This window comes from Magnolia sinica, chromosome 13 (assembly GCF_029962835.1).
Source record: "Magnolia sinica isolate HGM2019 chromosome 13, MsV1, whole genome shotgun sequence".
Taxonomy (NCBI): Eukaryota; Viridiplantae; Streptophyta; class Magnoliopsida; order Magnoliales; family Magnoliaceae; genus Magnolia; species Magnolia sinica.
Window position 1 is genome coordinate 2,384,280 of NC_080585.1, and position 22,699 is coordinate 2,406,978.

At 40.8% G+C, this 22,699-nt stretch overlaps 2 protein-coding genes across 5 annotated transcripts; both read left to right on the forward strand.

Annotated features, from left to right (window-relative positions):
- LOC131222395 (uncharacterized) lies at window positions 1-14,685 on the forward strand. Of its 4 annotated transcripts, none has more exons than XM_058217445.1 (9): window positions 2-515; window positions 1,197-1,306; window positions 6,611-6,667; window positions 6,803-7,102; window positions 7,831-8,081; window positions 8,233-8,539; window positions 8,986-9,259; window positions 11,540-11,795; window positions 14,371-14,685. In XM_058217445.1, the coding sequence occupies exons 1-8, from the start codon at window positions 96-98 to the stop codon at window positions 11,792-11,794; spliced, it is 1,974 nt and encodes a 657-aa protein (XP_058073428.1). In that variant the 5' UTR covers window positions 2-95; the 3' UTR covers window position 11,795; window positions 14,371-14,685. The 4 variants fall into 4 exon arrangements, with proteins under 4 accessions (XP_058073429.1, XP_058073428.1, XP_058073427.1 ...); XM_058217444.1 differs by having other exon boundaries at window positions 3-515; window positions 11,540-11,825; XM_058217446.1 differs by lacking the exon at window positions 11,540-11,795 and having other exon boundaries at window positions 1-515.
- Window positions 14,686-16,199: 1,514 nt separating this feature from the next.
- Window positions 16,200-18,712, forward strand: LOC131223954 (G-type lectin S-receptor-like serine/threonine-protein kinase LECRK3). Its single transcript, XM_058219551.1, has one exon. The coding sequence runs from the start codon at window positions 16,200-16,202 to the stop codon at window positions 18,603-18,605; it is 2,406 nt and encodes an 801-aa protein (XP_058075534.1). The 3' UTR covers window positions 18,606-18,712.
- Window positions 18,713-22,699: the final 3,987 nt, after the last annotated feature.

Below are 22,699 nucleotides of genomic sequence, written 5' to 3' on the forward strand. Positions count from 1 at the left end.
AATTCACGACTACTTCCTTTCACTGACATCGTCAGCTGCTCATTTTTCTTCACGTATCCAAAAAGGAGGAGACAGAGTACACATAACAGTGAGCGATGCTCGCCCTTCTCTCCTTTCTCCATTCTCCCTTCCCAAAACTCCCCACTGCTCGTCTTCCCATCCTCTCCTCCTCAAACCCTCCTCATCTCTTCCCGTCCATACGCCGGAAACCTCCATCGTCTCCGTCCATCCGCCGGAAACCGCCATTTTTTCCGGCGGATAGTCTGATATCTCCCTTCGTCTCTCAACCTCCAGTTGCATTCAACGCTGGAAAGGCATTTTCGAGCTCCGTTTCCATTGACTTCTCTCCGAAAGACGGGGCTCAGGGAATGGAGCCATTGACATCGGCCGATAGAGGGCAGGATACGAATCTCAGCAATGGAAGCGTTAGATCAAAGATTGAAGATCTAAACTGGGATCATTCCTTCGTGCGGGAGTTGCCGGGAGATTCACGGACTGATGCGATTCCCCGGCAGGTTTTTGCTTTTCACCCACGGATTTCTTTTCCAATTTAACAATTAGATTTTCCGAGGGAGATATATAATAGGATTTACTATTTCTGTTTCGGTGTTGGAGAATTTAGATTGTATTTATTTAATTTAATTTATGACTTCATTGGTGAGTATTTTCCAATTTAGAACACGAAGGGATTTTTCTTCCACTGCGTGTAGCTGCAAAAGAGCGATTTGGATCTTTTTTAGTCTACACTATAGATCATCCCTTGGATCACTGTTTTAGTTATATTCAAAGTTCTTGCTTTGGAATTCCATCTCTTGGATGGTGATTGCTAGTGTTCATTTGCTGGTGCGATCAGGTCGGCCCCTTGGTGAATGTGTCCTAGCCTAGAAGCAGGTTGGCCCATTGATCAGGTGTGGTGCACATGTGCATTGAAAATAGGCTGTTGGTTGGCCCCTTTTAACCGTCCACTGTCGTGTACACATGCTGCTTGATGATCGGACAGGCAAAAATTTGAGCTACGAAACATTCATTATGGGCTGGCATGATGAATAGCGTGGAACTGCATGTGGGTGTTGTTGTAGGCATGGGCGGGATAGTTGTGCATATGCAGATCTGTGGCTAGGAATATTTTTCCTCAATGACCTGACTTGAGAAGCCTGACTGATGTGTTGGTGGTGTTATTTTATTTTGGTTTGCAGGTGCTGCATGCTTGTTATACAAAAGTCTTGCCTTCTGCTAAAGTGGAGAACCCTGAACTTGTGGCGTGGTCAGAACCAGTTGCTGAGTTGCTTGATTTGGATCTGAAAGAGTAAGTGACTTCGCTTGTGGATAGTGTTGCTAGCCCTTTGGTTCTATGTACAAAGCAATTTAAATTGCTAAAACCTTCAGAATCTCTCTCAGCTTGTTTACCCAGAGCTTCCATGTGAATAACCAAAACCCTGTGACCTCACCTTTTTGCACCATTGTTTACTTTACTTTCGATTTGATGGAACACGGGCTTTGGTTAATTTAAACATTGCTGAAATAGTGATTTTGTTCCTAGTACAGGCCTTCATCTTGTCCATTTCTGAAGATGGGCCTCATCTGGTGTTGGGAATTCCCTGCCCATGTGGAGGTGAGTCCCACGTGTGAGGACTAAGTGAGGGCATCTTGGTCCTTTGCCTACACCCTTTTGCTAAATATAAAAAACAAAAGATAAGGGGCTTTTGAGATGAGAAATATACACAGAAACTGATTGGGTTTTTTCTTTGCTCTTTTGGAGAAAAGGGGTTTTGTGAGGAAGAAGAGCTAGGCTCTCTCTGCAGCCCTGATTCAAGCCTCTTGTTGATTTCAAGAAAAGGTTTGTCTCTGGGTTAGTGAGGCTTCGATCCACAATCACCAGATTTGTCAGTAATATTCTCCAAGGGTTTGTTGGGAAAGGGGTTGGTTTCCCCTACAAGTGGTATCAAAGCTTTGGTTGGAAGCTTGGTCGTTTTTGGGGGAGCTTGTTGTTCGTCGTGCGTGTTGAAATGGAGGCAAGCACCACAAATAGAATGGTAAGCCTCAATGGCTCCAATTGGACGATTTGGAAAGCCAAGATGGAGGACATCTTATATTGCAAAGATTTATATGCACCAATTGAAGGTGATGATGCCAAACTAAAGGACATGACAGATGAGGAATGGAAGAAGCTAAATAGGAAAACCATTGGATATATTTGGCAATGGTTGGACGATAGTGTTTTTCATGATGTGTCAAATGAATCTTACACTAAGGCCCCATGGGAAAAATTAGAAGCATTGTATGAAAGAAAAATTGCCGGGAACAAGGATTTCTTAATTAGAAAGCTTGTAAATTTAAAATACAAATAAGGGGGTTCTATTGTGGAGCACTCAAATGAGATGCAGAGCATTGTGAATCAATTAGTCACCATGAAGAGGATGTTGGATGATGAGCTGCAAGCATTGTTATTGCCTAGCTCTTCACCTGACAGTTGGGAAACTCTGATGTTGCCAACTTGACCTTGGATGGTGTGGTTACGATGCGTCAAGTTACAAGCAGCTTACTTAATGAAGAAACAAGAAGAAAGTTAATTGGCTCCACTCACTCATAAGCACTTGCTACTGAAGCAAGGGGAAGAAGCAAAAGTAGAAAACCTCATTACCAAGAGAAGTCGCGAGGTAAATCTAAGTACATGAAGGATGTCAATTGCTTTATTTGTGGCAAGTTGGGCCACTACCAGAATGAATGTTGAAATTCCAAGAAGGAGAAAAAGAAAGAAAAAGGAAAGGAAAAGCAAGAAGAGAAAGATACTACCGCCGTTGCGTCTGATGACAAAATAGTGATATTCACATCTAGTGAAGTTGCGTGTTTCCATGGTGGGTGTCAAGATACTGAATGGATAGTTGATATAGGTGCTTCATTTCATGCTACTTCCAAAAGAGATCTCTTTGCAACATACAAGTCAGATGATTATGGTGTTGTCAAGATGGGCAATGATAGAGCTTCAAAAATAGTGGGAGTAGGTGATGTGTGCATTGAGTCCGAACATTGGCTGTCCGTTGATTGAAACAGTGTGACCCACCTGATGAAAAGACCCACCAGATCTATGTGCCATGTCATCTTCAGGGTGGGGAACTATTGTCTTAGTGGTGCTGATGTCCTATGCAGGAGGCATGTTGGTGGGAAAGATTTTACGGCACCACAAGTTGTACTGGTACCTTAACTATAGGTGATCAGTTATCAGTTATCAGTAGGCAATCCATCCATCAATAACTTATATATTCTTCTGTGAATCAGGAAATGTGACATATATTGTTGACGACTGGAAGAGGGAGGCTTTGAAAATCATTGGGAACTTATTGAACTTGTCTGAAACTGTGTGGCTTGGATGTTGAAGCTTACATTGAGGTGGTTAATGACCAAAAGAGTGTAGTGAACTTATTGCCTTGCTCTTTTCACTCATGAACCTCAAAATTGTTCAGTCTCATGTTTATCTTACTTGTGCCACATGCGGTTGAGAGTTTTCTCATATGTAACATGTATTGGCTGATAAATATGTATTGATCAATATTTTGAACCATGGGAACATAAAACACTCGAAGACAGAATTTAAGGAAGCATCATAGGTATTTGCATGGAAAAATGCCTGCACGTTGACTTAAATCCGTATCACGCAACACAACCGGCACTTAGTACTGAACCATCACAAGGCATGCCATGCATAACGCCATATGCTAGTTGCAATGTCAGGTGAAGTTGAACAAGCACATATGGCTCTTGCCATACTAGGTGAAAGCTCAACAAGCACACATGTGCCCTTGCTGCAACATTTGAGTATTGTAGTAGCGCATAATGCCATATGCTAGTTGCTATGTTAGGTGAAGTTGAACAAGCACATATGGCTCTTGCCATATCAGCTGAAAGCTCAACAAGCACATGTGTGCCCTTGCAACACTTAGGTATCGTAGTAGCACAACAACGCTGACCTCTTAGCAGCCTCAAACCAATCACCTCTACTATAGCACTACACTATATCTACCAAGCATTGAATGAACTTCAACTCAGCGTGACGTGCATACCCACTTAATGCTGACGCCGACTCAAGCGGTTCGCTTTGACAGAACCTCTCATCCAATAAGAATGATTTGCATGCCATGTCTTGTTAACCAATAAGTGTTAGTGTCGTGTGCACTAATAAGCCAATGAGATGATCTTAACTGTTGAATTGATGATCTTGTCCATAGATCATGATGACCATGGGTCTTGTGTGGACATGCTATTAATGCCTTAAAACGTGAATATATCTTAACCGTAAGTGAACATATGTTGAAGGAGAGTGTTTCCTCTATTGTCTTGTTGAACTTGAGTTTGGGCACAACAGCTATTGGCCAAGGGCGAGTTGTGTTCCGTGGATCTCAATACTATGTTAGTTCATGACCACCTAGCAAGGTCACGAACCTTTGGCTATTCTTACATAGTTATCCCGTGTGAGGGAACCGATGACAAGTTCGGTTGGAAGATCTCTATCATTGGGCTCGACGAAGAGCTGGTGTCTTTGCCCTACCCGTTGTTGTCAAAATCCTATGTTTTATGATTTACGATATACGATTTTAGTCAAATCTTAAGTGAAATGATTTGAATCCCAACCTTGAATCCCTTTTTATATGAATCCTACGATTCTATGATTTGAATCCTATGATTTACAATTCAAATTATACTTTTTCTCTTCTATTTTAAGCTTCACTTGGTTTTCATTTTATGTTTTTAAATTGGTGGGGGCTTTAAGAATCGTTGAGTTTGAAATAACCGCTTCTTGGCTGGGAGATTAAGATATAGAGCCTGTAAATACCCTTTGGATTTCCTCTTTTCAAATTGCAATATATTTTTAAGAGACAACACAAGAAACACAGCAAACTTAGTGAGCTTGTGAATCAATCTTATCTCATTGAGCTTCCTGTGAGTCGAGGAGAGCCCAAAGCTTGATTTTGTGCTCTTGCGCCTGGGATTTCTCTCTAGGAGTCCCTCTCTCTTGATAGAATAGGCACTAGCCTCAAAGTTCCTCTAGAGTAGAGTGTCGCAGACTGGATTTTCCCTTTGATGCTGTTCTCCGTGATGGCCCTTCGCCACGTGTTTTGGTTGCTTCATGACTTCCAATTCCTATTGGCATAAACATCCTACGCTATGCCAATTTTAAACATTTGGCTACCTTGGTACTGGCTTAATCGCCACTGGTGCCCTGCACCACCCCTCTTTTGGCCTCCATGCCATCCCAACACCTTTTGAGTAGACTCCAATGGTCAATGGTGCCAAGCAACACCAACTTTCGTTTGGACGCTAGCCTTGTTTTAAACACCAACCAGTCCTGTCATTCAATTAAACAGTTGTACGAGTCCTTTGGGTTAATCGTATATCTCGCAGCTATACAGGACAGTCTTGTGCATAATGGTGGTCTCAGTTTTGAGCAGGTATAATGGATATGCAACATGCTAGCCATGCTTTTATCCTGACCGCCTGGCTATACGGACTATTTTGACACTTTAAGCGACTATAAAAATTGGATCCCTAGCACCTTAGGGCTAACGAAATGCCTGATGCCCAGCTATCAAGTTCCTTGGTGATTTCAAAGGCTAAATAAGACATCATCGTTTCTGGGCACTTTGAGACGAAGGACTAGATTAGAATCATTGGAGCACACACGTGGCACATTTCACTGAACATGTATTGAATTCAGGCATGCATGTTAGTTCCTTAGTTTTTCCCTTTTAACCAAAGGTTCTCCAAGCATATCGAATTAAGGGCTGTGGTACGTTACGGCCTGGAATTTATTGTTCCCACTATTAATGAATCCCTCAGAAAAGGACATTTGGGTCAAGTCTATCTTTCCCTTTTTTCAAAGCGAATGATTCATTCTCAATAACAAACAAAACACATTCGTTTGAAAACAGTAGGATCATATAGTTTGGAATGAAGTCCTTTGGCACAGAGGCAATGAAGGAGAATTTCCTTACGGTTTGAGATTAGATCCCTTCTATGCTCAAATATGAGGGAAATAAATAGAGATTTGTTGGAAGCTACTCCAGAGGAGGTACTTCATACTTCATTTTGTATTCAATTCTGCATATAAGAATCACTACCCCATCTTATGATGTCCAAAAATAAATCTTGAACCAATAGATTGTATGTTGCATGCATGCATCTGTAACTTCATTGATAAGCAACTGCTCTTGTGAGCAAGTTTTTTGAATTATATCATGTCAGCTGTTTAGTTGCGAAGAAAGCATGGTCTAGTCTTTTAAAATAAAAGCTAAAAGAGTAGCACCACTCTGAATAATTTGACTGACAGAGAACTAATCATTGAATTAATAACCAAGTTAAATACGACCTCAGTTTACTGATTTACTGACTTCTAGGATCAACCTTAGGGGATTCAGCTTGCTTCATTGTACTGGGTGGTCCCCCTCCTAGTCTCCACGATCCTCCTGCAGTTCCTCACAGTTTATATCTGTGCTAAATTCTTACATTGTTCATTTCTCATTTGTGTCTTATTTGTGCTGTGGATCTTTAACATTCTTACCACATATAACCGTGGTGTGGCTTATGACTTATAACCGAACATATGTCGGAGTTTCAGGTTTGAAAGGCCAGATTTTCCTCTCATATTCTCTGGGGCGTCTCCTTTGCCACAAGGGTAAGCTATACTATATATCTTGTTCATCATTGTGGTTCCCTTCTGGTTAGATAACCGCTATTTTATTTATTTTATGGTGTCTCCTCTTCTTCCATTAATACCATACCTGCCTACTTTGGCAAATGCTTCTGGCAGGATGCCTTATGCCCAGTGCTATGGAGGACATCAGTTTGGCACATGGGCTGGTCAGCTTGGTGATGGACGTGCAATAACTCTTGGGGAACTTCTGAATTCTCAAGGTGAAAGGTGGGAATTGCAGCTTAAAGGTGCGGGAAAGACACCTTACAGCCGATTTGCAGATGGCCTTGCAGTTCTTCGCAGTAGCATACGAGAATTTCTCTGCAGTGAAGCAATGCACAGCTTGGGAATCCCAACGACCCGTGCCCTTTGTCTTGTCACGACAGGCAAAGGTGTCATCCGTGACATGTTTTATGAGTATGCCCAACTGATCTAGATAATTGATAGCTAGGTTTTTGCAGATGCTAGTTTTCCTGGATATTCCATTCTCGAGTGTTATTTAGTGATTGCTCATATAAAAAAGAAGAAGATGATGTGGGGTTTTCCTGGATATTCCATTCTCGAGCGTTATTTAGTGATTGCTCATATAAAAAAGAAGAAGATGAAAAAATAATGACATGTGGGGTTTTCCATATTTCATTTTGAGAAGGATACTACTTGACAAGAAATGAATGCTTGGGCCTTGTTTTTTTCAGGCAACCATCTCTTGTCACCTTTAGGAAATGGCTTTCTTTTCAAAATCTAGTCTAACTGTCCAAGTCCTTGCTACTATACTAAATAACCAATATATCCATATAATTTGGACATGTAACTTTAAAGCAGTTGAGTGTGCAAGTATCGTTTATCTTGTGGTAATGGCATTCTCCCATTATCACTGAACTACGAGCAAAATAGGCCACTATCTTATGGGATTGGGCATTAAATGGTTGTGATACTCAGATACTTCAGATTTTATGCATAAAAATGAAGTACTGAAGTATCAATATAAAAATGAAGTATCAGAGATGCATAAAATCTGTAGACATGCTGTGCGCCTGTGCCCAGTTGGATGGATATTTGTTTAGTGAAATGCATATGTAGACTAGTTTTATTCTCTGCTGGTGTAGATCCGTTCATTTGTTACTAATCATGTTGTTTCCATGCAGTGGTAACGCAAAAGAAGAACCTGGGGCCATTGTTTGCCGAGTTGCTCAATCCTTCCTCCGTTTCGGTTCATTCCAAATACATGCCTATAGAGGCAAGGAAGACCTCCATATCGTTCGTGCTTTGGCAGATTACACCATCAGGCATCACTTCTCTCATCTTGAGAATATGCAGAAGAGCAAGAGCTTATCTTTTAGGGCAGACAGTCAGGAAGGCTATTCGGCAGCAGACGTGATGCCCAACAAGTATGCAGGTGAAGTTCTTCTCTTTATCTACCTTTTGCTGCCAACTGGTCCCACTTGGTTTCTCTAATGTACATGTTCACATGCGTACATAACATGGAGAGAGAAATCTGCTTGAGAAAACCTGTTAACATTTATACGCGTCAACTGTTGTGGTATCAGCTTGGTCAGTTGAGGTTGCTGAGCGAACAGCTTCGTTGGTTGCAAGATGGCAGGGGGTTGGGTTCACTCATGGTGTTCTGAACACAGACAACATGAGCGTGTTAGGTCTCACCATTGATTATGGACCTTTTGGCTTTTTGGATGCGTTTGATCCAAGCTATACTCCAAATACCACAGACCTTCCCGGGAGAAGGTACTGTTTTGCGAACCAGCCAGATATTGGCTTATGGAATGTTGCACAGTTCACCGCAACTCTAAAAGCTGCTGAATTGATTAGTGATGAGGAGGCAAACTTTTCTATGGAAAGGTATTGAAGACTCTTCCACCTTAGAGGATTGCAAGTTCCACATCATTGTAAACCCAAACTGTTCTACATACTGCAGTGTGAGATCCAAGCCTTTCATCAGGTAGGCACCACAATGTGTATCACTGGCCTAAAATCTTGCAGGTCCACTAGTTAGGTGGGCCGTAGTGTACAAGATGTGGACCACTGAAGTAAGCTTTCCCCAGTTTTTAGCTGTTCATTTGTTTCATGCATTGTGGTCCACCTATTGATTGGACTGATCTGATTTTTTGGCCGTGGCTTAGCTGATGTACAGCTTGGATCTTAAACATGTTTTCTACAATGGCACATGTGACAGCATGTAGTCGGGCTTGGATCTATATGTGCAGAACAATCAAAATTCTGTATCATATAACGCACCAAATATTCTATTAGTGATATAATGATTGTCTGTCCTTTACCTTTAACAGATACGGGGTTAAATTCATGGATGAATATCAGTCGATAATGACGAGAAAACTTGGCCTGCCAAAGTACAATAAACAACTGATCGGCAAGCTTCTCAACAACATGGCTGTTGATAAAGTAGACTATACAAATTCCTTTAGGTTGCTCTCAAATATTAAAGCAGACCCTAACATTCCGGAAGATGAGCTGCTTATTCCGCTTAAGGCCGTTTTGCTACATATTGGCAGGGAGCGGAAGGAAGCATGGGCGAGCTGGGTGCAAACCTACATGCAAGAGGTATGAAATCAATACTGGCTTTTTTTTGTACTCTCCTTTTTTTTTTTTTTTTGTCTGGGGCTTAGGGGTGGCAATGGGCCTGGTCCCCTAACCTGATCTAATCATGGCCTTGACCTGGCCCTGGTCATGGCCCTACAGATCAGGGTGGGTTAGGGTTGGCCCTGTTAGGGAAAGATTTAAATGATCTATGGTTTGAAATAGTCCAATTATTATTATTATTATTATTATTATTATTATTATTATTATTTATTTTTTAATTTTAATTTTTTTGGTATCTTGCATGCATGATGAGTCCCATCATATAAACGGTTTGGATCATTGAAACATGACCTAGATCTAACAAGTGTCACATATGTGCTGAATGGGAATCATTCAAGCGTCTTTAAACTGTCCATTCTTATTATATAATGGTGGCCCAGTTGGTGATTGGACCGGGCTGTTCATCACTAGCCTAGATTTCAAGCTTGGGCCCTCCTCTTGGGTTAAGTTTAGGGGCCCAAGCCCAGGCTGGCCCATGCTATCCCTATTTGGGATCTACTTGCAAGAGGTACGGACTCAATGCTGACATTTTGATTGTTTTCTTTTTTGGCTTCTTATGAAAAGCCACTTTTTTTTTTGGCTTAATTAGACATTACCACCCAAATAAAATGGGGTCAGATTTCCATACCACATGTTTATGCCTAGTTTTTTTTTTTCCCCTCTTCTAGTTAAATTGAGCTCATGGCTGCCACTCTTTTTTGAAAATGACAAAAATAATTGCATTCAGTGTAACCATCCAATTTTCCAGACAACACATGGCACACAATATTTGTGGACCATAGCTGTGAGATGATGGTCTATGCATTTGGAAGGGTGATCCACCTGATTAACGTCCCAAATCCCTCAAGAGTGGCCATTCAGCTGAATTTGTTTGATGGCCCTACATGCCTGGTTTTATGACAGGTGTCCTTGCATTGCTCAAGTGAGGAGTCTCAAAACGACCTGTGCCACTCCTCTCCCTCCCTCTCTCAAAAAGAGCAAGAAGAGGAGGAGACCCCCCCCCCCCACACACACACACACACACCTCCTACTACCTTATCTCTCCCCTCTTTCTCTGGTTCCATGGCCCACTGATCTCGAATTGGCATGGTTCAGGAAGAGGGAGGCCAAGGTGGATTGATCTAGCAGTTTGAGTTCACTGGGCTATCAATTGTGGAGAACCTCCTGAAGGTGTATCGGAATTTGGATATGTTGCGCAGCCCACTCGATGGTGGGGCCAACAAGTTCATGTCACATGTGTTGAACATACAAGCTGTGCAGAAGGTCCAAGGTGGACTGTAAACAGATAAGGTGCTTGGGCTTTTAGTGTGTGCAAGCAAGGCTTACAGTTCGATGCAACTTGCTATAGATGGATTGTGCTTAGCTAATCTTCTTAATAGGACAATCCTATCCATTTGATGTATGGTCTCTAGATAAGCGGTTAAGAAGAGGAGATTCTGTGGCAGTCCACATTAAACTTTGTGTCTGGGGGTTTAATGACACGTGACATCCAGGGTGTGCTGCATGATACCAATGATTTGGCTTACCATGGGCTTCAATTGTAGAACTGAAAGTCCAAGTTTGCTGTGTTTATCCTTGAGGCAAGTGTCATCTAACTTGTTAGGCTCCTCCCCCATTTCTGTTTCCTGCTTCATTGTTGATTTCTTACTTGATAACGGTGTATTATCGTGAGACATCAAATTTATGCCCATATTTGATTCAACACTTCCCTGTTTTTCAACAGTCACAAATATGCATGTATGATTTGTAGGTCTGGATCATTGAAATCGTGGGTCCCAGGCATACCATTGGAAACATGGTCCACTGGCCATGCCTACAAGTGAAAATCCATTAATGGACGGTCCAGATGGCTATATCAGTCACTTTACTTTCCACTGGGGTTGGGCCCCACTTGTGCGAGTGAAATTACAGTCAATGATCTAGATCGCTTCCACTAACCACTGCTCACGGTCTAGATCGCTGTCCACACTACAGTAAAACATGATTGTTGTGTCATTTTCAATGGAGGGTAAGATCAATTTGACGTGAAGTGGGAAAATAAACAGGGCATTAAAAAATGTCTTTGTTGTTTTTCTTTCCAATATTATTTCACAGAAGGTGATGATCTGTGTCTTATTTGCTCACTTCATTTGGGAAAGAAATTGACTTTACTTCATGTTTTTCACGAAGAAATCTAGACGTTTCTCACAAATTCCATTAAATTCTCTGACTTGGGTCCTTTTTTCTTTTCTGCTGAGGAAGCTGGCCTCCAAGGGAGTTTCGGACGAGCAGAGGAAGGTTGCCATGGATGGTGTGAACCCAAAATTCATTCTTAGGAATTACCTATGCCAAAGTGCGATTGACGCTGCGGAGCAAGGTGATTATGGAGAGGTTCGCAGGCTTCTCAAAGTTATGGAACGGCCATATGATGAGCAGCCAGGAATGGAGAAATATGCACACTTGCCGCCTGCATGGGCTTATCGGCCGGGTGTGTGCATGCTGTCTTGCTCTTCCTGAGGTTTGTATGCTCCCAAGACATTAAAAAAATGTAAGTTTGATTGTACATGCTTAAAGTTAGTTACAGCTCCTGTTATATAATAAAATAGGAAGAGTTTTGTAAGCCCGCTGTCTTTCATGGAGTTGGGAGTCTTATCTCATGAGCTGGTTTCAGCATCCAGTGATGGAATTCTTCATGCAGAAGATATGCTGAGACAGTCCTGAGGTTGGCTGGAAACTCAAAAGTATGGAAGGAAATTTACAGGAAGAGCCATTGATGAAATATAGCTTATGCCAAAGATCATGGGTTTCCTGATGGGCCTGGTCTTGTGGTAGAATGGGTCCCACACAACTTCTGTCTCTGGTGCAGACAGGCTGCACACGTGGGTTCTGCACTGTCCACTCTGTAGCCTGTGGGCTCACATGCTGCTAGTGCAGACAGTTGTTGGGTCCTGCTGTGGGTAGACCACCCCTGAAGTCTTAAAATGATGGTGACCTTTTGGTTTGTCGCTACCAAATACACTGAAATCTATGGTCAACTGTAAAAGGTTCCAGCATCTTATGGCTGGGATTCTGCCAATTTGGAATACTTTTGGCCTGTGAAACATCCACAGTGGATGCAACAGACGAATGGTCTGGATTCTGGATGACGATACGTGGAACCTGACTTTTTAAAACTAAAAAGCCAAGTATAGCGTGCAAAGCCTCAGGCCGACGATATTGTAATTCCGCTAAAGAGAGCTAAAAAGTACAAAAGAACTATGAAATCAAAGCTTTGGTAGGATTTCACTTGAAAATGTCTCTCTTTCTCATCTTCTCCAGATCCTGCATCTATTTCTTCTCCTTTCGTCATTATAACTCACCCTAACATAAGCTTAGGCTCCTCTTTCAACCCTTGGATGAAAACCCATCATAGCTTTTGCTTTCCAGTGAAAATTCGCCTTTGGATTCCATCTTCCAGACAGATAGCTATCTGGTTTGACAAGATATCTGAAACAACGATGGTTATGGAGATAATCTGGTGCAGAAAGGATCAAGAGTCGAGCTAAATACTGGCAGGCTTTTTCTCAACAACCATAAAGGCCAAGAGATATGTTGGACTGGATCAGACAATGGTGGGGCAGTTGTACCGGCTGCCAGGCTCAACACTGGAAACTTTGTGCTCATGAGGATGGATTCTATCAAATGCCTGATCTTCAAAAATCCAACTGACACCATCTTGTGCGTTCAGATATTGAGTTTTGTCACTGGCCTTCAACCTCACCTGACGGGGACTTGACTACTTGAGGGGAAGGTTCACGTCACATGGTCAGGACCATGACAATATCAACTTTTAGCCCCCCCCAAATCTCTCTATGGATGGAATGCAGTCACAGTCATTATTGTACTCCACTTGTGATCGTTATTGGTCCAGCAATACCAAGGATCTCGTTTGCAACTGGTCTTCAATTCATCAAGCCATATTTACATGGAGCTTAAGCAATGGAAACTCATGTGACCTTATCAGTTGAATGCTGCTCAAAGAAGAGGTTTCTATCGGAGAGTGACATTTGATTTTAATGGAAGTTTTCAGGTAAAATGCTACCCAAAGACCCAATGGAGCCATGGAAGCTGGCTGACTGCTGATCTTGGTCCGTTGTGCAATGGTTGCTTTCGGATGTTTGTTGGGTTGATTTCAGAGATCTTGTACCCCAAGAAAGGTGGATGAGAATCAAAGGCCAGTGACCTGGCTTTTCCTTCTTGGATATGAACAACTAACAGGAGCGTCATTGTTAGGGAATGCCATGAGATAAATAGGAAGATGGGTAAAAATCAGGACAATATGAAGGGCAACTATTATAGTTATGGTAACTTGATAAGAACGTTTGATGGATAATGGGGACACAATAAGGTTGTTCAGAGTAGGAACAGTTGTATAGTGTACGACTCTTCCTTTTGATGACATCTTAACACTGACTTGGCTCATCAGGAAAGAATTTGCGGGAAAAGGAAAATTTTGGATACTAGGTTTTATTGGGTTTGGAGGACTGGGCAGATTGGGTTTGTTAGAAACCTAGGGTCTTGGAGATGGATCTAGGGATAGGTTTTGGGGAAGCCAGTGATGGATGGGAAACTGGAGGGTACTACCAAACTGAGTTGACTCACACGAGTCGTATCAGATTTGTCCATCTTAAAACTATGCTCAAGTCTCAAATAACATTGAAATTGCATATCTTGGGCTCATTTGAAAGCTAACTTAATAGGCTATAGGACCAATGTCGCATCATTTTGACATTGTTTGATGCCTAATGATGAGTATACAAAATGGAAAACTTATTAGATAAGTCACAAGTCAAAACAATGTTAAAAAAATATAAATAAATAAATCTCATGAATTTGCTAACCATTGCATTGATCCCATGGGCCCTATAGTGCGTTGTGACTGTTGATTTCATTAGATTTGTCATTAGATCACGGATCTGGTCCAAATCATTGGTCAAGACAATCTAAATGATTGAATAGGTTAGATATTTAATCGGGCAAATTGTGTGGCCTTCTGTTGTATCAATCTGGTTGGTCTTACTATTGATATGGAGAAGGGATGTTGAATCTGCCAGTGAAAAGAGATGAAGTCAGAGTGATCGACACAAGAAGTTGGAGAGATGGCGTTTGGCGTATTCAGCAAGAGCCAACCCTTCGGACCTTCCATTAACAAGGTGATATAAATACTCAAAGAAGCAGTCCTGACCCGTCCTTCAGGCTTCAGCTCACTGGACTGATGCCGTAGTGCCTGTGTGTGTGTGTGTGTTTGTGTATGCGGCTGTTGCTTCTAATTTTTTGGAATTGTATTCTTTTCAACAGTTTTCACAGTCTACAATCTTTGTATTATTTCATTCAACCATATCTTCTGGCAATCTATAAGGTCCTTTTGATTTATTGAGTTGAATTTGAACCACTGAAAAAAATGGATGGTTCTGAATGTCCCCTATCATGTAGCACTCATAACATGGATGGTTCTGATCCTTCTACCATCATTTTAAGTGTGCCTACAAATGCAGGCTGTGGAAATTGTCAACCAAGCATGGACGGAGCATAACCCCAAAACTCACACTCGGCAGATGATAGCAACCACGTGTGGGTATTTTTCCATTCAGTTTGTATAACACACTATCCTAGTTTTAACCGTGTATTCAATTGCCAGCAATTGAACGGTTAGGATTGCTTTAACCAGTGCAATTTTCTAATGCTCCATACAAAATGTACCTCCCAAATACAATTTGGGTGGTCTAGACAGTCGTACAAGTGTGCCACATGAAAGGAGTTTAAGTCACTGCTAGCGCTTTGAATGATCCAAATTTGAGCTGGGCGAGGATCAACATAGATCTTACCCATAATCGGACCGGAATCCGGGAGCAGATTGAATCGTTGGAGGGCCGCCGATTATGGGATGATCCGGTCCTAACTCGTCAATGCTCCAGAGGTGTAAACATCCGATCTGGGCAGATCAGTGGGCAAGTACATGCTGGGCTGAAAAATCTTAAAAAAATCCGACCCATCTTGGCCCACTACTCAAATCTCACCACGTCACCACACCACCTAATCCATGTTCGGAGGGATATCCCTGGGGACCCAACTTTGTGGGGCCCACCGAGATGTATGTGTTTTATCCATGCTGTCCATCCGTTTTTGCCGGATCATTTCAGGGCATGAGAAAATGAGGAAGATCCAAAGCTGAAGCGGACCACACCAAAGGAAACAGTGGAGATGACCTTTAGTTGAAACCTTCTCAGGGCCCACCATAATGTTTATTTGTCATCGACATGTACACCAGGTCACGATGATCTAAAACTTGTGGTTTCAGGATGTTTTCAATGGTAGGTGTTAATCTCCGGTCTTTCCTGTTGAGATTTGGATCTACCACATTTTTGAGCTAATACCCTGAAATGATGTGTCAAAACGATATCATGATGTGTCCCACAGAGTCTGGTCAGGGTCTCCAGGCAATCCGCTTGGATCAGAACCGAAGATCCCAAGTGTCGGTCCGGAGTCCAGGCCACACAAGACCTTATCTGTGTCGTCATCAAACAGACCCAACAACGGCCCTAACGAAATCGTACCATCAGAACCTTATGCATTAAAACTCACATGTAGATAGCTTCCGAAGCCCCTCTATAGTCCATATCACAAACATGGAGTTGGGGGTTAATAGCAATACTTTTTAATACGGCGTTTTTTTAAAAAATACGCGTTAATTGCATCACCGTATAAAACTGTGTATGTGTAAAAAAAAAAAAAAAACTCGCAAATTTCTATTTGTACCCTCAATCTCTAAATTATTTCTTTTACTAAAACCTACTACAAACCTTTGATTACCGGGCATAAATACGACACTTGCAAAGAATTCAAACAGGGCAAGTTTTCCTACTCTCTGTAAGGGTGAAGAAAAATGAGAATCCGAGGGGTTTCTCATCTTCTCCATCTTTTGCTTCTGTTTCTCCCTTTTTCTGCCATCGCTCAAACTCACTCTAACATAAGCTTAGGTTCTTCTCTTTCTAATCTCGATGAAAACATGTCATGGCGTTCACCTTCCGGCGAATTCGCCTTCGGATTTCATCTCCTCCCAGAAAAAAATCTCTTCTTGCTCGCAATCTGGTTTGACCAAATACCAGAAAAAACGATAGTTTGGTCGGCGAACGGAGACAACCTGGTGCAGAAAGGATCGAGAGTCGAGCTAACGACCAACGGCCGGCTCGTTCTCAACGATCATCAAGGCGAAGAGATATGGTGGACCGAGTCCAACAATGGCGGGATCGTTGTATCTGCAGCAATGCTCGACACTGGAAACTTCGTTCTCATGAGCATGGATTCTATTGTATGGGCAAGCTTCGACAATCCGACCGACAACATCTTGCCTACACAGATACTGGGACTAGACAAAAATCTTACATCTCGTCTAATTGAGACCGACTATTCGAGGGGAAGGTTCTTATTCAATTTACAGAGCGATGGGAATTTTGTTTTTTATCCTATTGCTCTCCCAACAGAATACCGTTACTCTCCTTATTGGGCTAGCAATACATATGAGAGGGGTTCCCAGCTGGTCTTCAATTCATCAGGCCGCATTTACATCAAGCTGAGAGATGGAGGTTCGCAAGATCTTGCACCGGCCAACGAAGTTCCAACAATGGAATTCTATCAGAGAGCAACGTTCGATTTTGATGGAGTGTTCAGGCAATATCTCCGGCCAAAGACCCAATTCAGCGATGGTAGATGGGCCATGTCATGGTCTGTTGCGTGGTTCTTGCCATCGGACATGTGCTTCATAGAGTTTGGTATTTTGGGTTCCGGAGCTTGTGGGTTGAACAGCTACTGCAAGATGGATGAGAATCAAAGGCCGAGCTGTCATTGTCCACCTGGGTATTCCTTCTTGGATCCAAACAACAAATACAAAGGGTGCGAACAAGACTTCCGTCTGCAGAATTGTAGTCAAGAATCTCAAGACAGATCGAAAGAAGAGCCTCAGTACCAGATGATAGAGATGCTTAACACCGACTGGAAGCAGTCGGACTATGAAAAATATAGTCATGTAAATGAAGACCAGTGTCGAGAGTTTTGCTTGAATGATTGTTTATGTATGGCAGCTGCTTTCCGTGACGGAGATTGTTTGAAGAAAAGTGTTCCACTCTCGAACGGGAAGATGGACCCTCGTATTGGAGTTAAGATTCTTGTCAAAGTGTCGAAAAATATTTCCACTCTTCCACCTCCAAGCGTAGATACAGGGAAGAAAGATCGTTCTACTTTGATCCTTGTCGGATCAGTGCTTTTGGGCAGCTCTGTGTTTCTTAATTTCATGTTCTTTTTAGCGATTCTATTGCTCTGTTTCATCTTACAGGGCAGAAAACTTCGGGAAGTTAAGCAAGATTCAACCATGCTGGGAAAGAATCTGCAGTCTTTTTCTTACAAAGAGCTCAAAGAAGCGACTGGTGAATTCAAGGAAGAATTGGGTCGTGGTGCATTTGGTACTGTTTATAAAGGGTCCTTGGTGGTTGATGATTCTACATCTTCCGTTGCAGTCAAGAAGCTAGAGAAGGTGGTCGAAGAAGGCGAGAAGGAATTCATGACAGAAGTGATTGCAATTGGACAGACCCATCACAAGAATCTAGTCCAACTGCTTGGATTCTGTGACGAGGGGCCACACCGGCTTCTTGTCTATGAGTTCATGAGCAATGGGTCTTTATCAAGCTTCCTCTTTGGAGGCTTGAAACCCAAATGGAACCTAAGGATGCAGATTGCACTCGGGATCGCAAGAGGGCTAATGTATTTACATGAGGAGTGCAGCACCCAAATCATACACTGTGATATAAAGCCTTCAAACATACTTCTAGACGACTGTTTGACAGCAAGGATCTCCGACTTTGGATTGGCGAAGCTTTTGAAGACGGATCAGACCCGAACTAGTACAGGCATTAGAGGGACTAGAGGGTATGTGGCGCGTGAATGGTTCATGAACATGCCTATCACGTCGAAGGTCGATGTCTACAGCTTTGGTATTGTGTTGTTGGAGATCATTTGCTGCAGGAAGAATGTTGAATCAAAGCTGGGGAACGAAGAGGAAGAGATACTGGCTGATTGGGTTTACGATTGCTATAGAGAGGAGAGGTTGAATTTGTTAGTGGAAAGCGAAGAAGATGCGATGGTAGACAAACAGAAGCTGGAGAGATTGGTGAAAGTAGCAATTTGGTGTATTCAGGAAGAGCAATCCTTGAGGCCTTCCATGACGAAGGTGACCCAAATGCTTGAAGGAGCAGTCGCTGTTTCAGTGCCTCCTGACCCATCTTCGTCCATTGGCTGATTGGGTTGATGCGGTGGCCCCTCTCTCTACATTTTTTTAAACAAGCTCTCTCTCTCTCTCTCTCTCTCTCTGTGTGTGTGTGTGTGTGTGTGTGTGTGTGTGTTTTTGTTGCTTGTTTGTAATTTCAGTAATTGCATTGGTTTCCATCTATAATGTGTTAAACTTTCATTGCTGAATTGAAAAGAAACGCATTATCCATCGAGTATGGAGATCTGATGATTGGAATGTAAAGCATACATTCTTGAGAAGCCATTACTGAAAGGAATTGTCAGTCTTCTACACCTTACACCCCTAGGGAAACGATTATACGGGAAAGAGAGCTTCCAACGTGTGTAGATTTGGAGACCCAACTTTGTTTTAGTATTTACAACAGAGAGAAGTTGGTAACCCATTGAAACTCCTCAAAGACTTCACACGTTCCAGAGTTTCCTAGTACATTAAGATTCTGTATTTATCACAGTTTAAGCATGCTACCCCTACATGAATTTGAGACTGATCAAAACTCTAGTGAGGCCCATTAGGATTCCCGATCATAATATCTAACCCTCGAATAGATCTAGATTATTGATCAATTAGCCCACTTTATAAAACTCTTACATTCTTCTGCTTGGGCAACAATGATCAATGTCTAAGATTTCAAAAAATATTTTACAAACATATGCTTTATAATTTTGAAGAAAATATCCGTTGGATAATATAGGCAACGCTGCTAATGTCACTACACAACATCTTAATGTTATTGCTAACTAACAAAATGTCGTCGACATTCAAGACCGATATAACGAACTTACTCCCATCGGTCTTAATGTATATGCACTCATTCACAATATTATCTATAAAGCCATATGATGAAATCATTTCATGAAACTTTTGGTACCACTATCGCGACACCTGTTTCAACCTGTAAATGAATTTCTTAAGTTTGCAAACTATATGTTTTGAGCTATCAGTTGTAAAACCTTTTAATTGCAACATGTATACTTCTCTTCTAAATTTTCATTGAAAAAATGTAGGTGCAACTCCAAACTCATATGAGCTACAAGAGTCATTATGATACCGAATGAATATTTCTTGGATACTGGTGAGAAAGTTTCCTTAAAATTGATTCATTTACATTGATTAAAATTCTTAACAACAAGTTTGGCTTTATATATTTTGATATTACCCTTATAATTTTGTTTACTATTAAATACTCATTTACAACCAATCAGCTTTATTTTTTTGGTTAATTTAACAAGATCCCAAACTTTACCGTCCTTCTTTATGGCATCAACTCATTGAGAAGAGTTCGCACTTTGTTTGGCTTATGTAAAGGATTCTGGATCCCTTTTCATCCTTATGTTAAACTCGTACTACTATAAGTATACAATATAATCACTTGGAATCACATGCCTCCTCTCTGTGTGTGATCTTCTTAATTTTTACTTTCTTATATTGAATTTTGATTTTCTTCTTTAATGGGTTGTATATGATGTTCAACATGGTGATTTGTAGTGATTATAAGCTCAATTGTAGGATTTATATCCACCTTGTAAAAAATGATTACAACGAGAGCCACAGTTTGCTCTTCATCAAATACAATATTCCTAATATGTGTGCTTTTATTATTTGCAGTGTCTTTAATGAACCTCGCATTTTCAATCTCAATAATCTTCATGGAGTTGGAAGGATAGTAGAATCGACAACCTTTTGACATTTTTGAGTACTTAATAAACAAATAATTTATGGTTTTTGGATCAAACTTTCTTTCATGCGGGTTATAGGATTTGGTCCAAGTGGGACATCTTAAATGTGAAAGTATTGGAGACTTGATTTTCTTTCATTCTACAACTCAGGAGGGATTTTCATTATAACTTTGTTGGGGACTTGATTAAGGATAAGAATTGCGGTTTTAATCGCATCATCTCATAGAGTATATGATCACGTTGAATTGTTAATTATGCCACGTACCACGTCCATTAGGGTACTATTGCGTCTTTCAACTATACTTTTATGATTTGGCGTCCTATGTATGATGTATTGGCGATAATACCACAATTTTGTAAGTACTTAATGAATGGTCGTGGATTGTATTATGTTTCGTCGTATCTACCACAGTACCAACCATCATGATCAGATCTGACAACTTCAATATTTTTGTTAAAATGGTTTTTAACTTCGTGTTTATAAATTTTGAAAACATTTAAGGCATCTTATATTTTATTTATAAGATATAGGTACAAAAAACAAGAGTAGTTGTTTATAAAAGTGATAAAATATCTTTATTAATTTCAAGATGTAGTAGGAAAATGGACCACAAATATCTGTATGTATTACTTTTTAAAGTCCTACACACCTAGTTGGACATTTTTTTTCTAATTTTGGTATATTTACCCTTTATATAATATGTACACACTTTAAAGTCGAAAAAGTTCAGAAAATGAAGAATTAATTCTTACACTAGCATTTTCAATATCTCTTGAGAGATATGACCTAATTAGTACTTGTACCACAATATAGATGAATTTTCATAATCCACTTTTCTCTTAGATCCTACTTTATTTTCATGCAGAGCATTTGCATTATGTACGTTAGGGATAATTAAACATGATTAAAAGAGAAACATGATGTGATTGCATTGGAATGTTAATTGATTATAAAATGTACTCACATTAACAAATGTGTTTAATTTAAATAATTCATAAATATAACTTGATGTGGAACAAAATTTATGATAATCATTCAATTGATTGAGGCCTTCCATTGAATTACCCAGGATGAAGATGAGCCCAACCAATCAATCCTAGTAAGAATCAATCACATCATCATTACTCCTCGTATATGAGGAAGTCATGACAGGCAAGAGACTCTCTTAAACATGAAGTTAACTGATGCTAATTATGTAAATTTGAGACACACAATACTTGCAGGTAAGATGAGTCTCTCAACCTTACATTACCAACACAATCTACTCCTTATAACTCGTGTTTTTGCCAAATGGTAATCATTTATATTTTCATTATGTCAACATTTAACGCAAATGCAACTATATGCCATCCTACAAATGTATCCCAATATCAACAGTAAAAATCTGTAAAATCTTCATCGATTGAAGTCATTATGATGACTAACATAATCGATTTCGATTCCATGAATTTAAACTTCAAGATTATGAGTATAATCCCATCTTCAATGGATTATAAATAAAGTATTCCGAATTGACTTAGAAAGTAGCTAGCATTGACCGCTGAAAGATGGATAATCCAAATGGAAATAAATGGTTAGGTTTCGCCTTTTCCCCTTCCTTTAAGCCAACAGTCCGTGCTAGCTTTTGGAGAATGGGTCATGGGCATAAAACTAAGCTTAATTAGGACTCTACACACATGATTTGCACGTCAACAATGAGCATTCCAATCTTGGCACAATATTCACAAGATGAATGGTCTAGATAGAATGATTGATCAGATTCAAATGGACGGTCAGATCCTACATCAGAGTCTATAAGAAGGATAGTCCAAATCTAATACTTAAGGTCTACATAATGAAGAATCTGGGCACTTAATCATCCACACGATGAACGATCCAGATGGTATGCCCATTGTATGCATAATTGATAGCTCAAATCTCATAACTTATGCCCATAGAACATGCTTAAAAGAGAGGCCCACATCAAAACTTTAAATGGGTTCAAGCCCATAGACTATGCCCATCAGGACCCAAACGTGTGTGCGGTTGTACGAAAAAAAATTTGGGCATAAACTGAGAGCCCGCAACCCAGGCCCACTGGATTAACCTAGAACAGGGTTTAGAAAGGGCCTGGCCCATCTGTCAGGCCTGTGGACGGCCATCCAAGAAGCAAAACTAACCTAATTAGGCTGGTTGGATAACTAAAAAGGGTACTGATCCCTTTGATTTCAAAATTGAAAAACAGCCCTCTTTAAATATTTGCAAGAGAGGATCTTGTAATTCACTGAAACTTCTCGAAGCTCCACACGTTTTAGAGTTTCTTAATACATTAAGACACTGTGTATCACAGTTCAAGTATACCATTCTTTATATGAATTTGAGACTGATCACGACTCTAGTGGGGCTACCTTGATGCTCGATCACAATAC